At 41.0% G+C, this 19,207-nt stretch overlaps 1 protein-coding gene across 1 annotated transcript in view; it reads left to right on the forward strand.

The window, feature by feature from the left end:
* Nucleotides 1-5,607: 5,607 nt before the first annotated feature.
* ADGRV1 (adhesion G protein-coupled receptor V1) overlaps nt 5,608-19,207 on the forward strand; it is a 421,267-nt gene continuing 407,667 nt past the window's right edge. Inside the window, exon 1 of the mRNA XM_045021061.1 lies at nt 5,608-5,695. Within this exon, the coding sequence (XP_044876996.1) occupies nt 5,614-5,695 (82 nt within the window). The 5' untranslated portion in view covers nt 5,608-5,613. The remainder of the gene's footprint in view (nt 5,696-19,207) is intronic.

Raw genomic sequence — 19,207 nt, forward strand, 5'->3', positions numbered from 1 at the left:
TTGCCTTTTTTCTTTGGTTGTTGGATGTCTTCTCTTGGCAGTGTCCCCATCCTTCTGGCTGTAGCAAGTCCCCTGTCACTGGTAACAGGGTTTTTGTCCTTCATCCTACACTGGACTGTTTCGGCATCCCTGTGATGGGGTAGTCTTGTGTGCCAAAAATGCTAATAAGGATCTCAACCTTAGAAAAGGCTTATAAGGGCCTTCTGTAACAGTCTCTTAGCTGTTTTCACAGCTGATTCCACCTTACCATTACTCAGGGGTATGCTGGGGAAGAGGTGTGATGGTGAAACACCAACTTGCATGCAACTTCTTTGAATTTTTCTGAAGCAAATTGGAGTCTGTTGTCAGTGAATATGGTGTTTGGAATACTGTATCTCATAAAAGGGCACTTCAGTTTGCCAATGACTGTCTTGCTTCTTGTATCAGGCATGGCATTGACCTCTCAAAAATTTGAATAGTAGTCTACTCTAATCAAGGACTGCTTTTCATTGAAAGTGAATATATCCACTCTCCCCTTACCCCATGGTCAGGTGGGCAGCTCATGTGATGAGTCTCTTTCTGCTGGTGGTAATCATATGTTGGGCAGGTGTAATACCCTTCTAACAAGGAGCGGAGTTGTGTATTCATTCTTAGCCAGTAAACAGACTCTCAAGCTTAAGATGGCTGTCAGTGCTCACGTGTGAGGCATGTAATTTTTGCATGATGTCCTTACATAATAAAGTAGGGACAACAGCTCTGTCCTCAAAATATTCTATCCTGAGCATTCAGCTCATCTTTACCATGAAAATATGGTCCTGTTCCTACCAGTACTTGGCTTTTGTCTTCTGGCCTGCCTGTTGTTGGATGTCCTTTTCTGTTAGACTCTTTGACTCCATTAACATGCTGCACTCTCTCTGAGTTTCAGCAGTGAAACTGATGGAAATCAATGTCCTGATTCCCTTCCCTCAACTCGCTGAGGCTGGGTAGATATCCCTTGTTCAGGGTGTCAGCTAATACCAGCAGTCATTCTGGACAATATCTGATCTCTATCTAGTAGGGCTTGAGGTGCAACAACATGAGCAGCAATCTCTCTGGAGCATTAAAAAGTGGCTTTGTCGTGCTTGTCCTCAGGGCTCCAGGGACTGCTGTGAGGCTTGAGCCAGTAGAGAGTTTGAGAGGTGCAGGCATTTTTCCGTGTTCTCCAATAAGGTAAAATAACAGTTTTACTTTCCCGTTGTTGTCATCCTCCTGTGTGGCCAGATCTGTGTACAGCTTGAACTCCTTATGCCTCCGGGTCCATCACTGGGCTAGGTTTGCATCTGCAAAATCCAGAGATCCAGGAGGGCTTCTGACCAAGTTCTGTGGCTTATGCTGCCAGCTGCTGCCCTGCAGAGAACTCACAGCTCCAGTGCTGCCACTGTGTTTCATTAGCGAAGACTGAAGCTGAATGCACGTTAAGTTAAACAAGTAGGACTTTATTAAATTCTGTGCACTGCTCTGTGTAGCTGATGTGCTTCCAGACTAACTCCCCCTGTTTCCTCTTCCCCTGATGTCCCCAAAATAATAACCCCTCCAGGGACCATGGGCCTTCTAACTATTGGTCATGATACAAACCACCACTGCCAGTTAAGCCTAACCCTTCCTTCCCACATCCCATTCCTCCAGTACAAGTTATAGCAGGAAGAAATAATTAGAAGAATTGCTAGACATAATCAATCAACCAGCCACATCACATAGGGCAAATCATGCAAACACCAGGACCTCAACCACATGTTCATCAACACAAGATCAGAGTCAATAAGCTCTCCACTATCTGTGACTAGCTTGGTCTGCCTTAAAGGATATGCGTACGCCGCAATTAAAAACCTACTTCTGGTCCGTACCAGATGACTTATGCTTGCAGGGCTCAGGCTAAGGGGCTGTTTAATTGCGGTGTAGATATTCGGGCTCAGGATTCAGCCTGAGCTCCAGGACCCTGCAAGGTGGGAGGGTCCCAGAGCTCAGGGTGCAGGCGACCCCGAACATCTACACCACAATTAAATAGTCCCTTAGCCTGAGCCCTGTGAGCACGAGTCAGCGGGCATGGATCAGCCATGGGTTTTTAATTGCAGGGCAGGCATCCTTAGACACATGGCTGAAAGACATTGCAGGTCAGATCTAGAAATAAAGATGACAAACCATTCTGTTTTCATTAGGAGTTTCCATTGTGCAGGAGGGGTTCCCTTGGAATAAAATCCTTTATGTGCAACCACTTAATCTAGGATCACGATTTACTTGGGGATCCTGCAATCCTGTTCCTAGGTGAGCTGAACAAAACATTGTCAGAGATAGTGATACTTTTTTACTTTTTTAAGTGGAAGTGACACATTAATAAATATGGAGCATAGACAGTAAATCTGGGTCTGGAGGACTCATGTGCTTTACTTTACTCATGGTGAGTAGTTCTGCTGAGTTCAAAGGAAGTACTCACAATGTAATCTCATGAATAGTTCTTTGCAGGCTTAGGACCTAACATTTTAAGATTCTTGCTTGTTTTTTATTTCTATAAAAATATTTAGGCCAATCTTAAAAGTTGGATGCCAAAAATTAAAATAAATCCTTATTAGACACTGAAATAAAAGCACCCGATTTAAAGAGGTGCAGAACACTTGTGGTTCCTATTGACTTTAATGGACTTTGTTGAAGCTCAGCACTTCTGAAAGTCAGGATACTTTTATTTTGGTACCTAAATGGATGCCTAACTTTAAAGCATGCAAGACTGAAAAAAATAGCCTTATTGTTTATATAATACAGAGACCTGCTTATAAATAAAAACAAAGTGTACAAAAGAGAAAATGTTCCCTTCTGACCCTTTTCTTAGACTTTCTGCATGGTCTTATTTCACCTCTAGTCACTTTGTCCCATTGCCCTTCTGCTGTTTCTCCCTTAGTCCCTTTTCTGAGCTCCCTTTTTTTTGTTATTCTGTCTCCCAACTCCCTCTTGTCCTCCCCCTTCTTTCAGATGATGCCAGTAAAGGGAAAAGGCAAGATTTCAAAACAAACAAACTAGAGGCTATTGATGCTGTGGTGGTTGTTGCTTTCAATACTGGTTTACCTGCAGCTGAGCCAGTTTTAAACCTGCACAGTTCAGTAAAATCAAAACAAAGAAAATCCAATCAAACAAAGAATTGGGGGAATCTACTTAATGTACCTTATTTAGTGCTTTTAATGAACAGAGAAAGTTAAGGCTGATCTGGAGGCATAGTTCTGTGCAATGCCAGATCTTTGTAGATCCAGTTCCAGGCCTGATTGTTTGTTCCTAAAGCTTGTAAGGGTTTGGAGTGCTGTCGGGGGAGCAGGCTGAGCCCTTAGGAGGGGCACCGAGTCCTTCATGTCACACAACAATAACCCTTCTGACTGCTTAAGGAGCAAGCTGACAGGAGCTCTGTCCAGTCATCTGCAACAAAGGAGTCGCAATGTTATGGCTAACGTGGGAAATAAGAGAAATTCTCAGAGCTCTGAAAAAAGATACAGAGGACTGCAGCCCTTAGGGGTGGGGGAAGAAAAGGTACAACCATTGTGGATCTGGATGTAGTATTATTGGTCCTGGGGGTGGTGGGAGCACCTGCAGCTCAATGGCCCCTGGCAGCGGCCCCGGGGGTGGCCGGAGCAGCGGCACGGGGTAGTCCTGGAGATCGCTGGAACAGCTGCTGCTCGGCAGCCCCAGCAGTTGATGCCAATGGCCCCGCCCACTAGCAGCAGCCCCCCAGTGGCACCCCCAAGCAGTGGCTTCTGGCCCCTTCCCCAGCAGTAGCACCCTCAGCAGTGGCCCTCCTAGGGCCCCTGCAGAGCAGCGGCTCCCCCACAGGGCCCCAGAGCAGTGCCCCCCGCCGCCAACTAAGATTTAGTCAGGAGTATATATAGTACAAGTCATGGACAGGTCCCTGGGCTGTGAATTTTTGTTTATTGCCTATGACCCATCCATGACTTTTATTTAAAATACCCATGATTAAATCCTAGCCTTAACTATAAGACATTGTTTTCCAATCCTTTAATCATTCTCTGAACCCTTTCCAATTTTTCAACAACTTTCTTGAATTGTGGACACCAGATTGGACACCTTATTCCAGTGATTGCACTAGTGACAAATACAGTCTCTCTATTACTCAATTTTCCCGTTTATGCATCCCAGGATCATACTTTGGCCACGACATCTTACTGGGAGCTTGTGTTCAGCTGATTATCTGCCAGACCCCCCAAGTTCCTTTTAGATTTACTGCTGCCCAGGATAGAGTCACCCATCAATAAGTATAGTCTATATTCTTAAGTCCAACAACCCAGAAGTCCCTTTAATGGGCCCATCCCTTCTCTGCACCCCACTAATAGTTGCTGTCCTTGGCCAGTGCAGTCCCAGAGTTCAGAGGTTCATCTGCAGACTTCACCTCCCACCCTGGGTGGAAGGTGGGGTAAGGAGGCACTTTACATGCTCCACTGCTCAGGCATTTGCTCATTGCCCCACCATCCAGTTGCCGCGCCTCTGCAGACTAGTTATATAGTGGACTAGGAAAAGGTCTCTATCAATTTAGCAGTTTACGAATTTAAAAATGGCTGTATCTGGAAAAACCTATGTCAGTTATGTGTTTTTGCATTGCTTTTACACCAGAATGTGTCAGAATCTAGATTTTTCTAGTCTGTTAGGAGTGGTAATATGTCTATTTTGCTGACACAATCTGGGGACTTCAGGCCAAAAAATGGCAGAATCCAGCAGCTCCCAGGTGATGGATATGTGTTTTTGCAGTGCAGTAGAGTAAGGATGCATTGTGGGTCTGCACCTGTACTAGAGCAACTGCACTTCTCTATTTAGTTGGTAGAAGTTTTCAGGTTGGGAGGAAAAAAAAACTAGTTTGGACACAGCAGGATTCATATGTTGGATACATGTCTTTGTGGTACTCTCTCTTAGTTTGCAACAGGGGGCTTGGACTTTTTAGTGAAATAGGAGCTGCTACTTTTTTCTTTAGACAGTAAAATGTTAATTGGGTTAACATTTTTAGGATCTATCAGGAGGTAGGTACCAAATGTTTTCTTTCCTAGTGCTATTGGTCTGAAATGCATTAGAGTCCAGAGTTTTTTCTAGTGAAGTAGGAACTGCTATACTATTTAGAGTGCACAGTTTGGGACTTTGGCAAGATCCTGTGTTTCTGCTCCACTCCTGTGTCAGACGTGCTTTTGGTGATGTAGAGATGGCTATGCTTGTTCTCTATTTAGGCAGTGGCTTATGTGTGATGCAGCCAAAAATTGTGGGACCTAGCAGGATTCAGGTTTGTGGGATGCTGATGCAGCAGGAAGCATCAAGGTGCAGCTTTATGTATGTATGTGAGTACACGAGGAGCCGCTGTACTCACTGATGGTACAATTTGAGGGTTTGGAGCCCAAACCTGACCGGACACAGCCTGGTAGACCCCGCGTTGCCCTTGCCGCCTCCCGGGAAAACAACCGGGCAGCTCCGCCGGGCGCTGGAAGGGGCTGGTTCCGCTGAAGCTGTTGGCGGGTACAGGGCTCCGCCCCGCCCTGCTCTCTCGTAGAGGGTGGGCGGCAGCGGGAGGGCGGGGAGTGCCGGACGCAGCGCGGAGAGGAGGGAGGAGTAGGAGCCGGGAGGATGCAGAATGTGCGAGTGACAGTGAGTGCGCGGGCGGCTGGCGGAGTCCACAGGACGCGGATGTCCATGTCCTCCGGTCTAGGTAGGTTTGTTGCCCGTTTCTTCCCAGGGCGAGGGCGGGCCTTGCATTTGGAGCATCCTTCCTCAGCTGCAAAGCTCCCCCCCTGCTAGCTCTAGAGTTGTGGCAGCAGCACCTGTTGCCGCAGGGAGAGGCTTTTTGGCTGTGGACAGAGCTGGGCATGGAGCTCGCCCTGCATGGCTGCTGGAGAATAGAGTCTGCTGAGGTGTGTAAGTGTCCTGGCGGCTCCTCTTTCTCTTCCCTGGGCTAGAGCAGCTGGAGACAGCAGCGCTTCCAAGGGAGACCCCTGTTCCTGGGAGATCAGAACAGGCAGAAGAAACTCAGCCTGATAGGTCCCAAGCCCGTGAGCGATTGGTATTTAATACCCTGAAAACCACACAACAAAACATCAGTTTGAGTTTTCAAAGGAGTGACAATACAGTCAAAACGGACTGGGGGAACTTCTCCCATATTTGCACTGTGGATAGCTCAGCAAAACAAAGCGGGGGGAAAATAAAGCTTGGCCAACGAGCATCCCATGATAGAATTAATTTGCAAATAATAACAATTAAAATAAATGAAAATGGAATAGTGTAGGTGTTTAAAAGGGTTTACTGTTTTACCACTTTTTGATGTGTTGATTTTGTATGAATTATTGCAGAACCCACTCTGGTTAAACCAGATAAACAAACCGTATTTCAAATTTAATGGGAACTAAATGTGTCTCCAGTAGATTTACAATATAGATAGATTTGGTGTGGCGTGCAAATTATTATTTTGATACACTGTTTGAACAGCATCCAAAAGTGTGCTTTGTGCTTCTAATATATATTGTGCGCACATTATAAATACATATCTACTTGGAACTATTCTATCAGTTAAATGATAGGCATTGAGAAGAAAACATATATTAGTACAGTATAATAACCAAAGATATATACATCCAGAAAATAGATAACCCCTCTTTTAAACTAAAACAACCTATCCCACAAAAATGTACTCAGTGTTTATTTGCAAACTGAGAGCCATTTGTGGGGAGGGGGATCAGTATGGTTTAAATAATATTAAGGATGCAACTGAAAATGTCCAGCTTTCAGAAAATTTAAAGACAAAACTAACATTCCATACAAGTATTTTTTAAACCACTTCATGAATTAAGGATGAAGTATTAGTCAAAAGCCAGGAAAATTAAGACATTTGTTTCTTAATCTTAATGCTGTTTAAACACAAAGTTGTTGTGTTCTTACATTTTTAAATGGAAGAAATCCATGAAATCATAGTTTGTTTATATCTGAATAAGCATACCGGCATCAAAAGTGCAGGGTTATCACCGTATGGTTATGGGAGTTGATCCTGCTCATACTGAAATCAATGGGAAAACTGCCATTAGCTTTCTAGGGCTGGACTTCTTATTTGGGCTAGCAAAATTATGAGGGCTCAAAATAATATATTTTGGATATTGAAGAACTGCAAGCAAATGTATGAGCTTGATCCTGAAATCCTAATGCAGATAAAACAGCCATGGAAATGGATGGGAGCTTTAGTAGAATAAAGGTTTCAAAAACGGGCCTAAAATGTGTCCTTTTGTTATTAACATTTTGTGCTTTTAAAAAAAAAATTAGAAGTCAGCCTAATATAGGAAAGGTATAAAGCCATATCAGATGCATAGCATCATTTTATTTAAAATAGTGAGGGTCTAGTTTATTTGCTTGAGAGACTCGTAGGTTTCCATTAAAAATCCTCTCAGATATAGGACTCAATCCTGTAAATGCGTGCACACTTGAGTAACTTTACTCACATGTGTAGTTACAGGGGGCTTGATCTTGCAAACACTTATACATGTATTGTACTTTACTCATGTGAGTAATCTGAGTGACTTCAATGGAGCAACTTGCATGAGTAAAGTTAAACAAGTGCAGAAGTGCTGCAGTAACTGGCTCTTAGATGTTAATGGAATTACTAATATGAGTAAAGTTACTGACATATGTATATTTCTATAGGATCTCGTCCATAAACTGTAAGCCAAATATGGTAATTTTGAGAAAATGTATTGATAACCAAAAAATCACCTTTTGGAGTACTCTACTTCCACCATTGTCAGAAATTAGAACATGGGTAAAGAAGAGATTAATACTGTATTATTATTGCTTATGTATTGTATTTTGAAATGTTTGATACCTAACGTGAATATAATTTCAATAAATATTTTAAAATTTAAAATAAAAACTTGAAAATGTCTTAATGTTCAAAGTTCAATAGAGATGGACCTACTAAACTTGTCTTGAGTACTTTTGAAGATCTTAGCCTAAGATGGTTTCATAGATATTAGCAAACTGTGCTATACATTGGATTCTTGCTATTATATGAAATAGAATGTCTAAAATAATTTAACTTCATTTTATTGCTGGATAACACTTCTCTCTCTTATTTGCTCTTCCTGAGTGCCCTTTTAAAATGTGTTCTTAGTATTACTGTCACTGTATAAATTGCCCTTTAAGAAATATAAAGAATATTACATCCTAAATATAATTAGGAATGAGCAAGTATGAATTATGTGAAAACTCTTCATATGCATTATACTAGGCCCTGAACCTGCATAGACTTAAGCGTGTGTGACATGATGCATATATGAGTTTTCCTATTGACTGCAGTGGTACTATTCGCTTGCATAAAGTTACACATGTACTTAAGTCTTTGCAGGATCAGAGCCTTAGATTATAATCGCTGTTGGACAGAATACTTCTCCCATCAAAAAAAGCACAGTATACTAGTTAAGCGTTGCTTGCTATGCATAACACCCTCATTGCCAAGTTCATGTTTATAGATCTGATGCTGTAAATTTCAGACATTAACAGAGTTCCAGCAATTCAGAGAAAGTTTGCATTTTATCAAGAGAAGTACGTTAGTTTTTTGAGGGAGAGAGATTGACATGATGAATAACTGGTAGGTCATACAGCCTAATCCAGGTGGGACATTGTTAACTTTTCACTTTGAAAACTACATTTGACTAATGAATGAGTCTCTTCCAGTAAAGACTTACACAAGAAGTCCTGACTCAAGCAAGTAGTTCTATTGAACTTGAGTAAAGACTTTGTGCATGAATGAGATTTTGCAGGATTGGGCTCATGGGGTTAGTAGGAATTGTTAAATGGCTATAGCAAGAGGCTGAGAACTAGAGATGCTGCAGTGTTTCAAATCTTAAAAAACAAAACAAACCCCACAACCCTAAATGCTGACTCATTGCTTGCCTGATTAGTATTTTCTTGAAAACTATTAAAATTGTTGTATAACTCACCAAATGTTGCAATTTGTTATAAATACCAAGGGTGGTCTTTAGGATAGAATATTGCTGTTGATTTAACCAGGCAAGAAGCTGTTTGAATTCTTGAATTTATCTGGCAAAATGATATACACATTCTGAATTTTGTGATAGTGGATTTTTCAATATGTTGACAAGAAAATTCCCTCTAAAAAGCCATAGTATGATCTTTTTAAATGTTAAGATATTTTGATATTGTGTCAGTTGTATTTTTCCAAGTTAAAATACAGTTATGTAAATCAGGGTTTGCATTCAAGCTATTCCTTTCCCCCGTCACTTCTCCAGGCCTCATCCTATATATTTGGGGCTTTGAACTGTTTCAAGCTTTACTTTATTAGGGATTTAACATGGATTTAATTCAGCCATCTGTTATGGGTTTGGCACACCAACAGATCTGAGGTAGTGGGCAGAGGCGAGCTGTAGAAATTTCCCACATTTTTAAAGGTTAGGGAGAGAGCTACCTTTATGAATAGATTTTGAATAATTCTCAGCAAGACAATGGCACAGAAGTGGGGTAAAAAATGTGTGTCATTCTCTGAAGCACAAGGTCCTCTGTCTGTCTTTAGCTTTGCTGAAAAGCAATTAGCATTTCAACCAGCCAATTTGGTTACATGCACTGAAGTACTTGGGTTTGTAATTTGCTGCTCTCGGCTTGGTGCTGTTGAGAACTAGCCTCGTGTAATCCTCTCAAAGTACCTTTCTTTCCAGCATAGTTATTGTTGCTGGTCTTAAATAACTACGCAACAAAGAGATTTCCTTGTCTTGAGCTACAGGGTGCTATCGGGCAAGGAAAATTAAATACCCAGCTAATAAGGGAATTATTATAATTATTAAATAGTCATTATTAAATTGTGGCACAGGTTAAAAGCTTTAGAAAAGTTTTTTAAAAAACCCAAACCACTTAACAAAGATAATGTGATGAGTCTTTGAACCCAGACAGCTTTTGCGTTCAGAGCTCCCTTCAGTACACAGCACTTTATCATTTGTATGATTTAAAAACAGATTGCAGAGATGTAAGGGAATTAATTCATAGTATAGATTGGAGAGAAGGCCTGGTATTACATCAGTTCCAAAATGATGCAAATGTAATTTTTTCTTCTATGAAGATGTGTTGTTTTGGGGCCTTTGTTAAAGACAGATCTATAGAAAAAAATCCTCTTCTTTGCTTCCCTGTAATAACAAATTAAATATATTTAATCAAATAATTGATGCACATATTGATATATTTCTGTAATTTGTATAAATATTCAGTACAAGTTTTAATATTTAAGAATATATTTTTGTGATGAATGATTTATTTTTATGATTAGGTAACACATTAATTTGCTGTGTAGCTCATACATGCTTATTCCCTTGCAAGGAACCACAATACATAGCAATAATTCTTTTGTCAGTTCACTTGAAATAATACTCTTTAATTCCTGTCAAGAGGCTATAATTCACATCTGTTCACCTTGCAAATCATTTTTTCTATAAAATTATTATGTAAGAAGCAATAGTCAAGGTTGTTTGTTTTTATTTTTCAAAGCATTCCAGCATGAGAGATAAATTAATGAATATGCACTAAAGTATCCAGTAATATGTTACACATACAATATATGGCTCAGCCAGGCAAACAGTAATTAGAGGGATAAATTTTGTCCTCACATTCACACTTCATATTTAAAAAATGTGGTAAGTTTAACTTTTGAGAGGGTGACAGATACCTCCAAATTCAAGGTACAAATGGAAATTATTCTGAAGTCCAAGGGCCAGATCTTCAGCTCGTGTAAAATGGCATAGCTCCATTGAATCCAATGGAATGATATCAGTTTACACCAGCTTAGTTTCTGGCCCCGGTATTTAAGGGCCTGATTCTGGGATTGGTGAGCACCTGCAGTTCCTTCTATAATTGATGGCAGCTGTGGGTAATGACAAGTATCTTTTTGTTCAACTGTATAAGAAGCCATGTGAGAGAGATACAACAGAATAGAAACTGGCTAAGTGTGAGGGGTGGGGGTTGCATGTTTTGTGGGAGATAGGAGGCCTCCCAGGGTATGTCTACACTGCAGTTAGACACCCACGGCTGGCCCATGCCAGCTGATTCAAGCTCGTGGAGCTTGGGCTAGGGCTGTTTAACTGTGGTGTAGATGTTAGGGCTTGGGCTGCAGCTCAAGCTCTGTGACCCTCCAACCACACAGGATCATAAAGCCCGGGCTCCAGCCCAAGCCCGAATGTCTACACCATGGTTAAATAGCCCCTTCTCCTGAGCCCTGCAAGCCCAAGTCAGTTGGCATGGGCCAGCCAGTGGTTGTTAATTGCAGTGTAAACATAGTCTCAGTTAAGTGAAAAGCATATCCATCCCACTTCTTTTGAGAGGTAGAATGCCATCTATGTTGTGTCATGCGTGGGTGGCCCTGACCTTGCAAACCCTTGTGTGAATAATTCTTACAAATGTGAGATGACCACTGACTTCAGTGTGAATACTTGTGTGAAACAGGATTATTTGCATGAGAGTAAGGGTTTGTTAGAATGGGATCCTTCTGTGGGACTTTCCTTTCGCTTCAGTGATAGTTATGTGCATGCCAAAAATAATACAAGCTATATTGCCAATTGTTGCAATACTATAGCATATTTATCTGGTACAGTATATGGTATTACTGGGCTTTGGATATAGCTACACATGGACAGATTCTGATCTCACTTGCTTCAGTGTAGATCAGGAGTAGATCAGTTGAAATCATTGGAGTTGTACTGGTGTAAATTTAGTGTAAATGAATCAGAATCAAACCCATAGTATGTTGATAAAAGAATGTTGTCTTAGCAGATTTCAGCCAAAGTTTGATGGTTTATTACACAGGATCAGATTCTGATCTCTGCTGTAAATATGGATTAACTCCAGTTGGGTAAATACTATTGGAATTACTCTGGATTACTTTGCATAACTGAGATCAGAATCTGGCCCTTAATGCTAATCATAATTATTACATGGTTCAGTGGGATGCCCAGTAAGGCTATGATCAGGAAGTATATTCAGAACAGATTATAAGGTATCCACAAACGTTTGTAATTAAATACCTATACTCTATATGAACAATTTTCTTGCCTGCTTGCCATTGGCAAGGCAAAGAGCTCAATAAGTGAGTTTAGCACTGCCTGATAATTTGGCACTTCATTCTGTGCTCTGCCTGAAGAAAATAGGCAGAGCAGGTAAGTTGAACCTCACAGAACCCTGAGCTCTACCTGATTTATAAGACAGCTCATTTCTCCTGAGATCATTATAAACTTGAGAAATACTAAGAGCACACAAAAGGAACATCCATCCCCTTTTGAGAGGATGAAGAGAAAAGCCACTGGAAAGTACAGAAGGAGAGTATGAATTGCAATGGTCCCACTTCCGTCACCTGGACAAAGGAGCAGAGGGAAGAGAAGATGGCATTCACCTCTCTCCCATTAGCTTCAAGGAAGAGGCTGGGATGCTTTGGGCTTCTCGTCAGGGTTCTACCTCTAGATTCAGCTGGGAGACCTCACCATCTTTAGTATAGTTTCTTGGCGGGTACAATAGATTTAGTTTGCTGTCCAAGGGTTAGCTTTCTGGCTAGTAGGTATGAATGTGATGAAAGGTTGCTCAAACTTCTTTCCTCAGGACAATATTTACAATGAAGGATGAATGTTCTCTTCAAGGGGACTTAATTGAAAGAAAGAGGTTTTTCATATAGAGATACTTTCAGGTACATTAAACTAGCTGTTGCTCCATTCTCAGTGCTACATGTCAAGTTAGTGAGTTTTCGTAAAGTTTTAAAGAGGCCTGCAGTTGTGGTAAAAAGCTGTTGTTCAGGAGAGTAATTGCCTAATATTTGTGTAATTAAAAGTAATCTCCTTCAAATGCAAATAAACCCTCCTGGAAACTGAGACGAGAGCTTGCTAGTGCTCCATCATGGCAGCAGTACTTAGTGGGCAGAATGAAGCTACTGAGTTGGGAGTTTTGGGACAGTGGAAGCCAGTTGAGAGCTCCCTGCAGTTGGCAACGTGTGTGTATATCTGGGAGCCAAGTCAAGTATTTCCCAATATTTTGCATTAAACAGGGGAGAACAGGCACCTGTGAGTGATGCTCCCTGCAGCAAAGAGGGAAGGAGGGTCGGCATTCTGAGACAGAAGCTGGGAGGCAGGGCCCCCAAATAATATGCATGGAAAAACTGGGATACTAACAGTCTCCCACAAAATGTTACATCCACCAGAGTAGTCCAGAATGGGGAGGAGGGGAGCAAAGAGACAAGCAACCAGCCTGGCTGCTTGGGCTTTTATAAATCTCCTGCTTCCTCCGTTTTGCAGTACGTAGAGGCATCAGGCTTCTCTCGCTGGGGTAGGCTGTCATTCTGAAGTAGTGACATGGAAGCACTGTCTGGCCAGCCCTCTCCCATCAAAGTAAGGGATTTATTTCTCCACCCTCCAACCCCCCAACCCCATGGGGGAAAGGGGCTGGGGCAATACACACTATTCAAATGCCACGTTTTGCTGGCACACAAATTGTGTCCTTTGAAAATTTGGTCCTTAATATTGACAGCTGAGCTACTGAAGCTGTAAGGTTAAAAAGAGAAATGTTCCAATAAGCCTTAAATACAGAAACTCCTTCACTGTTGTTTTGTGATCATTACTGGCAACATAGGAAGCTCTGAATCTTAAGGAACTGATGATATTACAGTTCATATGATTTTATAATATTATACTTCATAATGTTTATAAAGTTCAGTGCTGGAAACCAGGAGTTTTTTGTATCTCCACAACATATACAGCAAAGGTGGTGACATTGTAGGTCTTCCTGCACTGTTCCAACCTAGTGTGCTTCAGCCATCCTCTGGAGAAACTGCCTTTAAGGATGAAAGAGCAGTTCTGACTCCATGCTGATTCAGGAATAGATCCTGCAGGGTGCACAGTGGAACAAACCCAGCTGAGGATGGGGTACTGTCTGTCAGCCCGAGATGGCCATCATGCTGCTCACACTGCAGAGTAGCAGACATGCCATTCTTTTGAGGTTCTGATTGGCTGAGTGTATAGTAATTGAGGGGAGTTAATGGGGACAGATAGGAAGGCATGTGGTAGATGCTATACCTACCTTAATGTGCTATACCTATACACCTTAGTCACCCTGAGTACAATGTGAAGGTAAGCAATACAAAATAGCCACAGATCTGAAGAGATCACTCCACTCTAAAACATTTGCCCATTTCCCCCACCATCTTCCCCTCACCATCTGCTATGCTGGGTCCGATAGTTAGTCTTGGCTCCAGATGCTTATCTCCTTTTGCTTCCCCCATTAGTGATCTCTGCTCTTGCCCTTCTCTCTTCCTACTTTGCTATCCTGCACTGTCCTTCTCCTTTAATGTCAGATCATGACCTGGCTACTGCCTTTTCAAGTACAGATCCCTTCACTGCTGTTTCCTATCCCAGGTTGATCCTTTCTTGCAGACTGAGTGTGTGCCACCATCCAGAGAAAGTGGGTGGTGCCTTCCATTTTATAGGCTTTTGATTATCGAATGTAAAAGAGTATAAAAATCTGTGGAAAAGACCTTCTAAAATTAAATTTAAAAAAACCCTAAATTTATTTTGTTGGTTTGGTGGTTGGCAGAAATTCAACATCATAATGCTTGAACATAAAGCAATCTTCACTGTCCTCACCAGGGGCGGCTCCAGGCCTCAGCACGCCAAGCGCGTGCTTGGGGCGGTATGTCGCGGGGGGGCGCTCTGCCGGTTGCCGGGAGGGCGGCAGGCAGGGTGCCTTCGGCGGCTTGCCTGTGGAGGCTCCGCTGGTCCCTGTGGGAGGCATGCCTGCGGGAGGTCCACCGGAGCCGCGGGACCAGAGGACCCTCTGCAGGCACGCCTGCGGGAGGTCCACTGGAGCCGGCGACCGGCAGAGCGCCCCCCGCGGCATGACGCCGTGCTTGGGACGGCGAAATGTCTAGAGCCGCCCCTGGTCCTCACCCCTTGATCTGCACCATTTACTTCAGTGGAATTGCTCACAATGTATAGAAATAAGTCTATTCAAGTAAGTCTTTGTGGTATCAAGGCCCAGAAGCAAAACTCAGCATAACTGAAGTCCAATCTTAGAATAATTTGATGTGATCTTAGAAACTTAGGTGCAAACGTGGGCAATATTTTCTTCTGAAAGGTTATGAATAATGTGTGAGAAAAAGGAACCACAGAGAAAATAATGATACAAAGTATCAGAAAAGCTTGTATGCTTTTGGGGCATCTGGCTTGCACGTCTTTGAAATGAAAAGCACATCATCCACCTGCTTTCAACTATGGAATCTCCTAAGGCAGCAAAGACATTGTGAAGTGTGATAGTTTAAAACCAGTGTGTGGCATTCTTTCAATTTAATGAATGAAATGCATACCACAGACTGCATTAATGCTTTTTTTGTAACATGCTGTTTGGTGACAGTCAACATGACTTGACAGAGGGAGCAGAACAGGGGTGATATGGTCTCTGACTTATTTGTGATTTATGACGTTTTAGAAAATATTGTATAGGAACAATAAGTAATCTTACCAGTCCTACACTGGGAGTTTGCTCTTTCTATAGAAACATAAATGTGCTCCAGAAAATGCTATATTTAGCCAAGAAACTGTGTGTTACCTGCTAAGTAGCATTACTTGTTTAAAAATTCTTTGATTTTTAAATTGACTGTCTAACAAGGGTGTAATTTGGTGATTTACAGCATTTTTCACTGTCTTTAAAAGTCTGTTATTTTCTTTTGGGAGCTAGTTTTTTATATTCTTGATTATATAAACCCTTAGAATAAACTCATTCATTTTTAGTATCCAGAATTATGTTTAACATCATTTGAAGCTATTATTGACACTCTAAATCTCTATTTGCTATGGCTCTATCCAGCCCAAATTGACCTTCACAGCTGTTCGCCCATTGAGTTTCTATTTGACTTCCGAGGCTACAGAGTCAAAAAGGCTGTTTAGACCCCTTTTTCTTAAAGATTTGTTATATTCCCCCTCCCTCCCACACTCAATAGCAGTTGTGGCAACATATTACATTTTTATGTGATTTGAATCTTGTCTTGAAATTTCTTCTCACTCAGTCCTCTCAAAAGCAATACTCCTATTAAAGGATTCGAGGTGGCAGAATTGGACCCAATAAACATTAGTAATTTAGCAGCATTGCAGTTTGGAATGTATTATATACTAAAAGTTTAGTATTTTTACTGTGGAAAAACTACTGCAAATTTCAATATAAATATGAAATGTCAAAGATAAAATTACCAATATTAATATGGTACAATAGGTAAAAAAAGATGTATAATTCTTGTCTCAGAAAAAAATAATTTAGGCCTGATCCTGCAAAGATACTTGTTGAACTTGATACAATATGAGTAGTATGGGACCACTCACAGTGTATGTACTTCAAAACATGTGTAAATCTTTGCAGGATTGGAGGAGTCAGTATATAAATCATGACTAGTATTTTATAAGGTAAAATATTGTGAGCTATACTGGCTCCTTGGATAATATTTTGATTCCCATGAGCTGAACTCTTCAAGTCTTGATTTACATTACTTTTACTAACTGTAATATTTTAAAGTTGGTTTAATATGCACAGAGATAAAGGTGATTTTTGGCAGGTTGCACATAGTAAATCATAGTTCAAATAATTTAATGAGGAAGAATTTCACCTGCTGAATAATTGATGGCATGATTATGAAACCTCTCTTGTTCCACAGGAGTAATCCTATAGTTTTAGAATGTCCCCTAGTAGAGGTAATAGAATTCAAGTAATTCTAAACTTGATAACCTTGCCCCCTAAGGATCATATTTTCAGTATTGTTTACTTGCAGCACACACCGTGGGAAGCTACTTGCTAAGCCTATGACAAGGTAACAGCTGAAGCGAAAAGGTCAACAAACTCTTCAGTTGCATATAGATGATGCCTGCATTTGCAGACTATGTAATTGTCTCAAAGTTTACAAAGGTTACAGCGATTATTCACATTCAAGCTGTAATATAGGCACTCAAAATAACATTTATACTCTGGAGAGCAATTTAGGGTAGAGACCAATACACACCACTTGTAGGTTAGTCGTAGTCAGCTTTCTTATGTCTCAGTCCTGTGAGGTGCCTAGAGCCTTCCATTCCAATTGAAATGGCAGGATTGGGTTTTCATTCATAATCTTTATTTTTTTGCTCTGTCCTTTTTGTCCTCAATTATTTTGTTTTTGTTTTTTTGCATCAGACCATCTCATAGTTAAATTGATAGGTATTAATAGGTGACTAATGTGGGTCACCCTACAGAGTCACAGTAATATAGGAATTGCCTTACTTCATCTGACCAGTTGTATATCTAGTCCAGCATTCTGTCCCTGACTGTGTTCAATACCTGATGCTTCAGGCAAAGATACAAGAAACCCAGTACTAGGCAGTTATGGGGTAATCTGCCCATAGGGGAAGTTTTATCCTAATTCCCATTGGTTAGAGCTTTGTTATTATATCCCTTCCAAAACTTAAGTTTTAATTTAGTTTGAAATCATATTGCTGTAACTCTGGATCCTGTAAGTGTGAGTTGTTTGTTCAATGAGTGTTATCATGTCTCTTTAAAGTGGCTCTTTTTCCTTAACACCATTTTCCTGTGCTTGGAAAGTTACCTCATAAGGGCAGATTGTGACAGGCCCTTGTACAGGTATGCAGGGAGGAGGGAGTGTATGAAGAACCTCCCTTCTTGTTGCATGCCCCATGCAAGGGTTGTAACAATTGTAGACCTCAAGCTTGAGGGGAATTCATTCACTGCTCCCTTCATGCAGACATGGTGGTGCATGATACTTGAAAGAGGTTGAGGAGGAGTGGGGTGGAGCAGTTGGGGCGCTGGCCAGTCCATATTGTAGATAATATTGAAACTTTGGGGGACTGATCCTGAAAGCCTTTTATATGCAGAACTCTAATTTTTAATCCATGGGAGTTCTGCAGATGCAAGGCTTGTGGGATTGTACTCATGGTAATTAAGATTCAGTTTATGGTGGGGTGAAATTCCTCAAGCAAAACATATTTTATTGGGTGACATTCTTATCAGAAATAATGATAACCTTGGGTTTCAAATGGGTTGTAAAATTAATCTTTTGTTTCACCGGGATGATGACTGTTCTGTCCCTGATTTTGTCTTTTCGATAATGTCTGCCTGTGGGTTTTCATTAACCAGCTGTTTCCAAGATGGTGTTCGGTAGAACCGAGTGAATAATTTATTACTAATAATTTAAACAAACAATATTGTCTTTTTTCCCCTGTTTGTAAATTTTCTGTGATGAGATTGTAATTTTCTTGAGTTTATTTATTGTTCAGAATTATTCAATACATTATTTATTTGAATTATTCTTGGCCCGTAGCTTGTTTACAGTTCATTGTGAATATACAAAGTGCAATATTCATCCTGTTTTGACTGGACACCAGTCACATTGATCCTGCAATAAGTTCTGTGTGGGCAGAGCCCCGAGTCTGTGTGAAGCTTCATTTTTTCATAGATCTGCCTGTGCAGAGTTCATTGCAAGAATAGGGCAATCACATGTTTCTTTTACCTTAATGGATGCGCATAGTTTTTAGAATCACAGGCACTCTTTGAATACATCCTGATTAAAAACTTGACACTCACTTTTCACGAACATTCAAAATGCGCTGTCTGTGCCAGTGACCATTCTTGCCAGAACATTCATTTATTAGAACATGTGTGAATTGCCATTTTACAAGAAAATCTTTGTTACTTTGTGGAGAGAGATCTAAAAATAATTTATAACACTGTTTTCATCAGCTGAAGGAACTCTAAAGAAAATTGTCTCCACTGGGAACCAATCCTGCAACATGTGTTGTACCTCTGGGAAATGCTGAGAACTCTCAATTTCCATTGAATTCACTGGCACTTGAGGGATGCTCAACTTGCCACTGGACTTGGTCCTGAGTAAGGGGACTCAAATCCAGCTGAGTCTATCCTAAGAGAAAAGTATACACCCACTTAGTAAGGGAGAGTCCCAACCCTGAAGAGTTCACAGTCTCATTAAAACATGATGCCACGACTGAGTGTAATAAAAAAAAAATCTGAAAGGAATCTGGGAGGGAGACTGAGAGAAACAGTAATAAAAATATAGGTCATATACACACACTAAATAGTTTAGAGTATCAGAGATCTGGAAGGCGAATTCAAAAATATACAATAGGAAGTGGAATATATTTTAAACACTTGGAGTCAG

This window comes from Mauremys mutica, chromosome 6 (genome assembly GCF_020497125.1).
Source record: "Mauremys mutica isolate MM-2020 ecotype Southern chromosome 6, ASM2049712v1, whole genome shotgun sequence".
Lineage (NCBI taxonomy): Eukaryota > Metazoa > Chordata > Testudines > Geoemydidae > Mauremys > Mauremys mutica.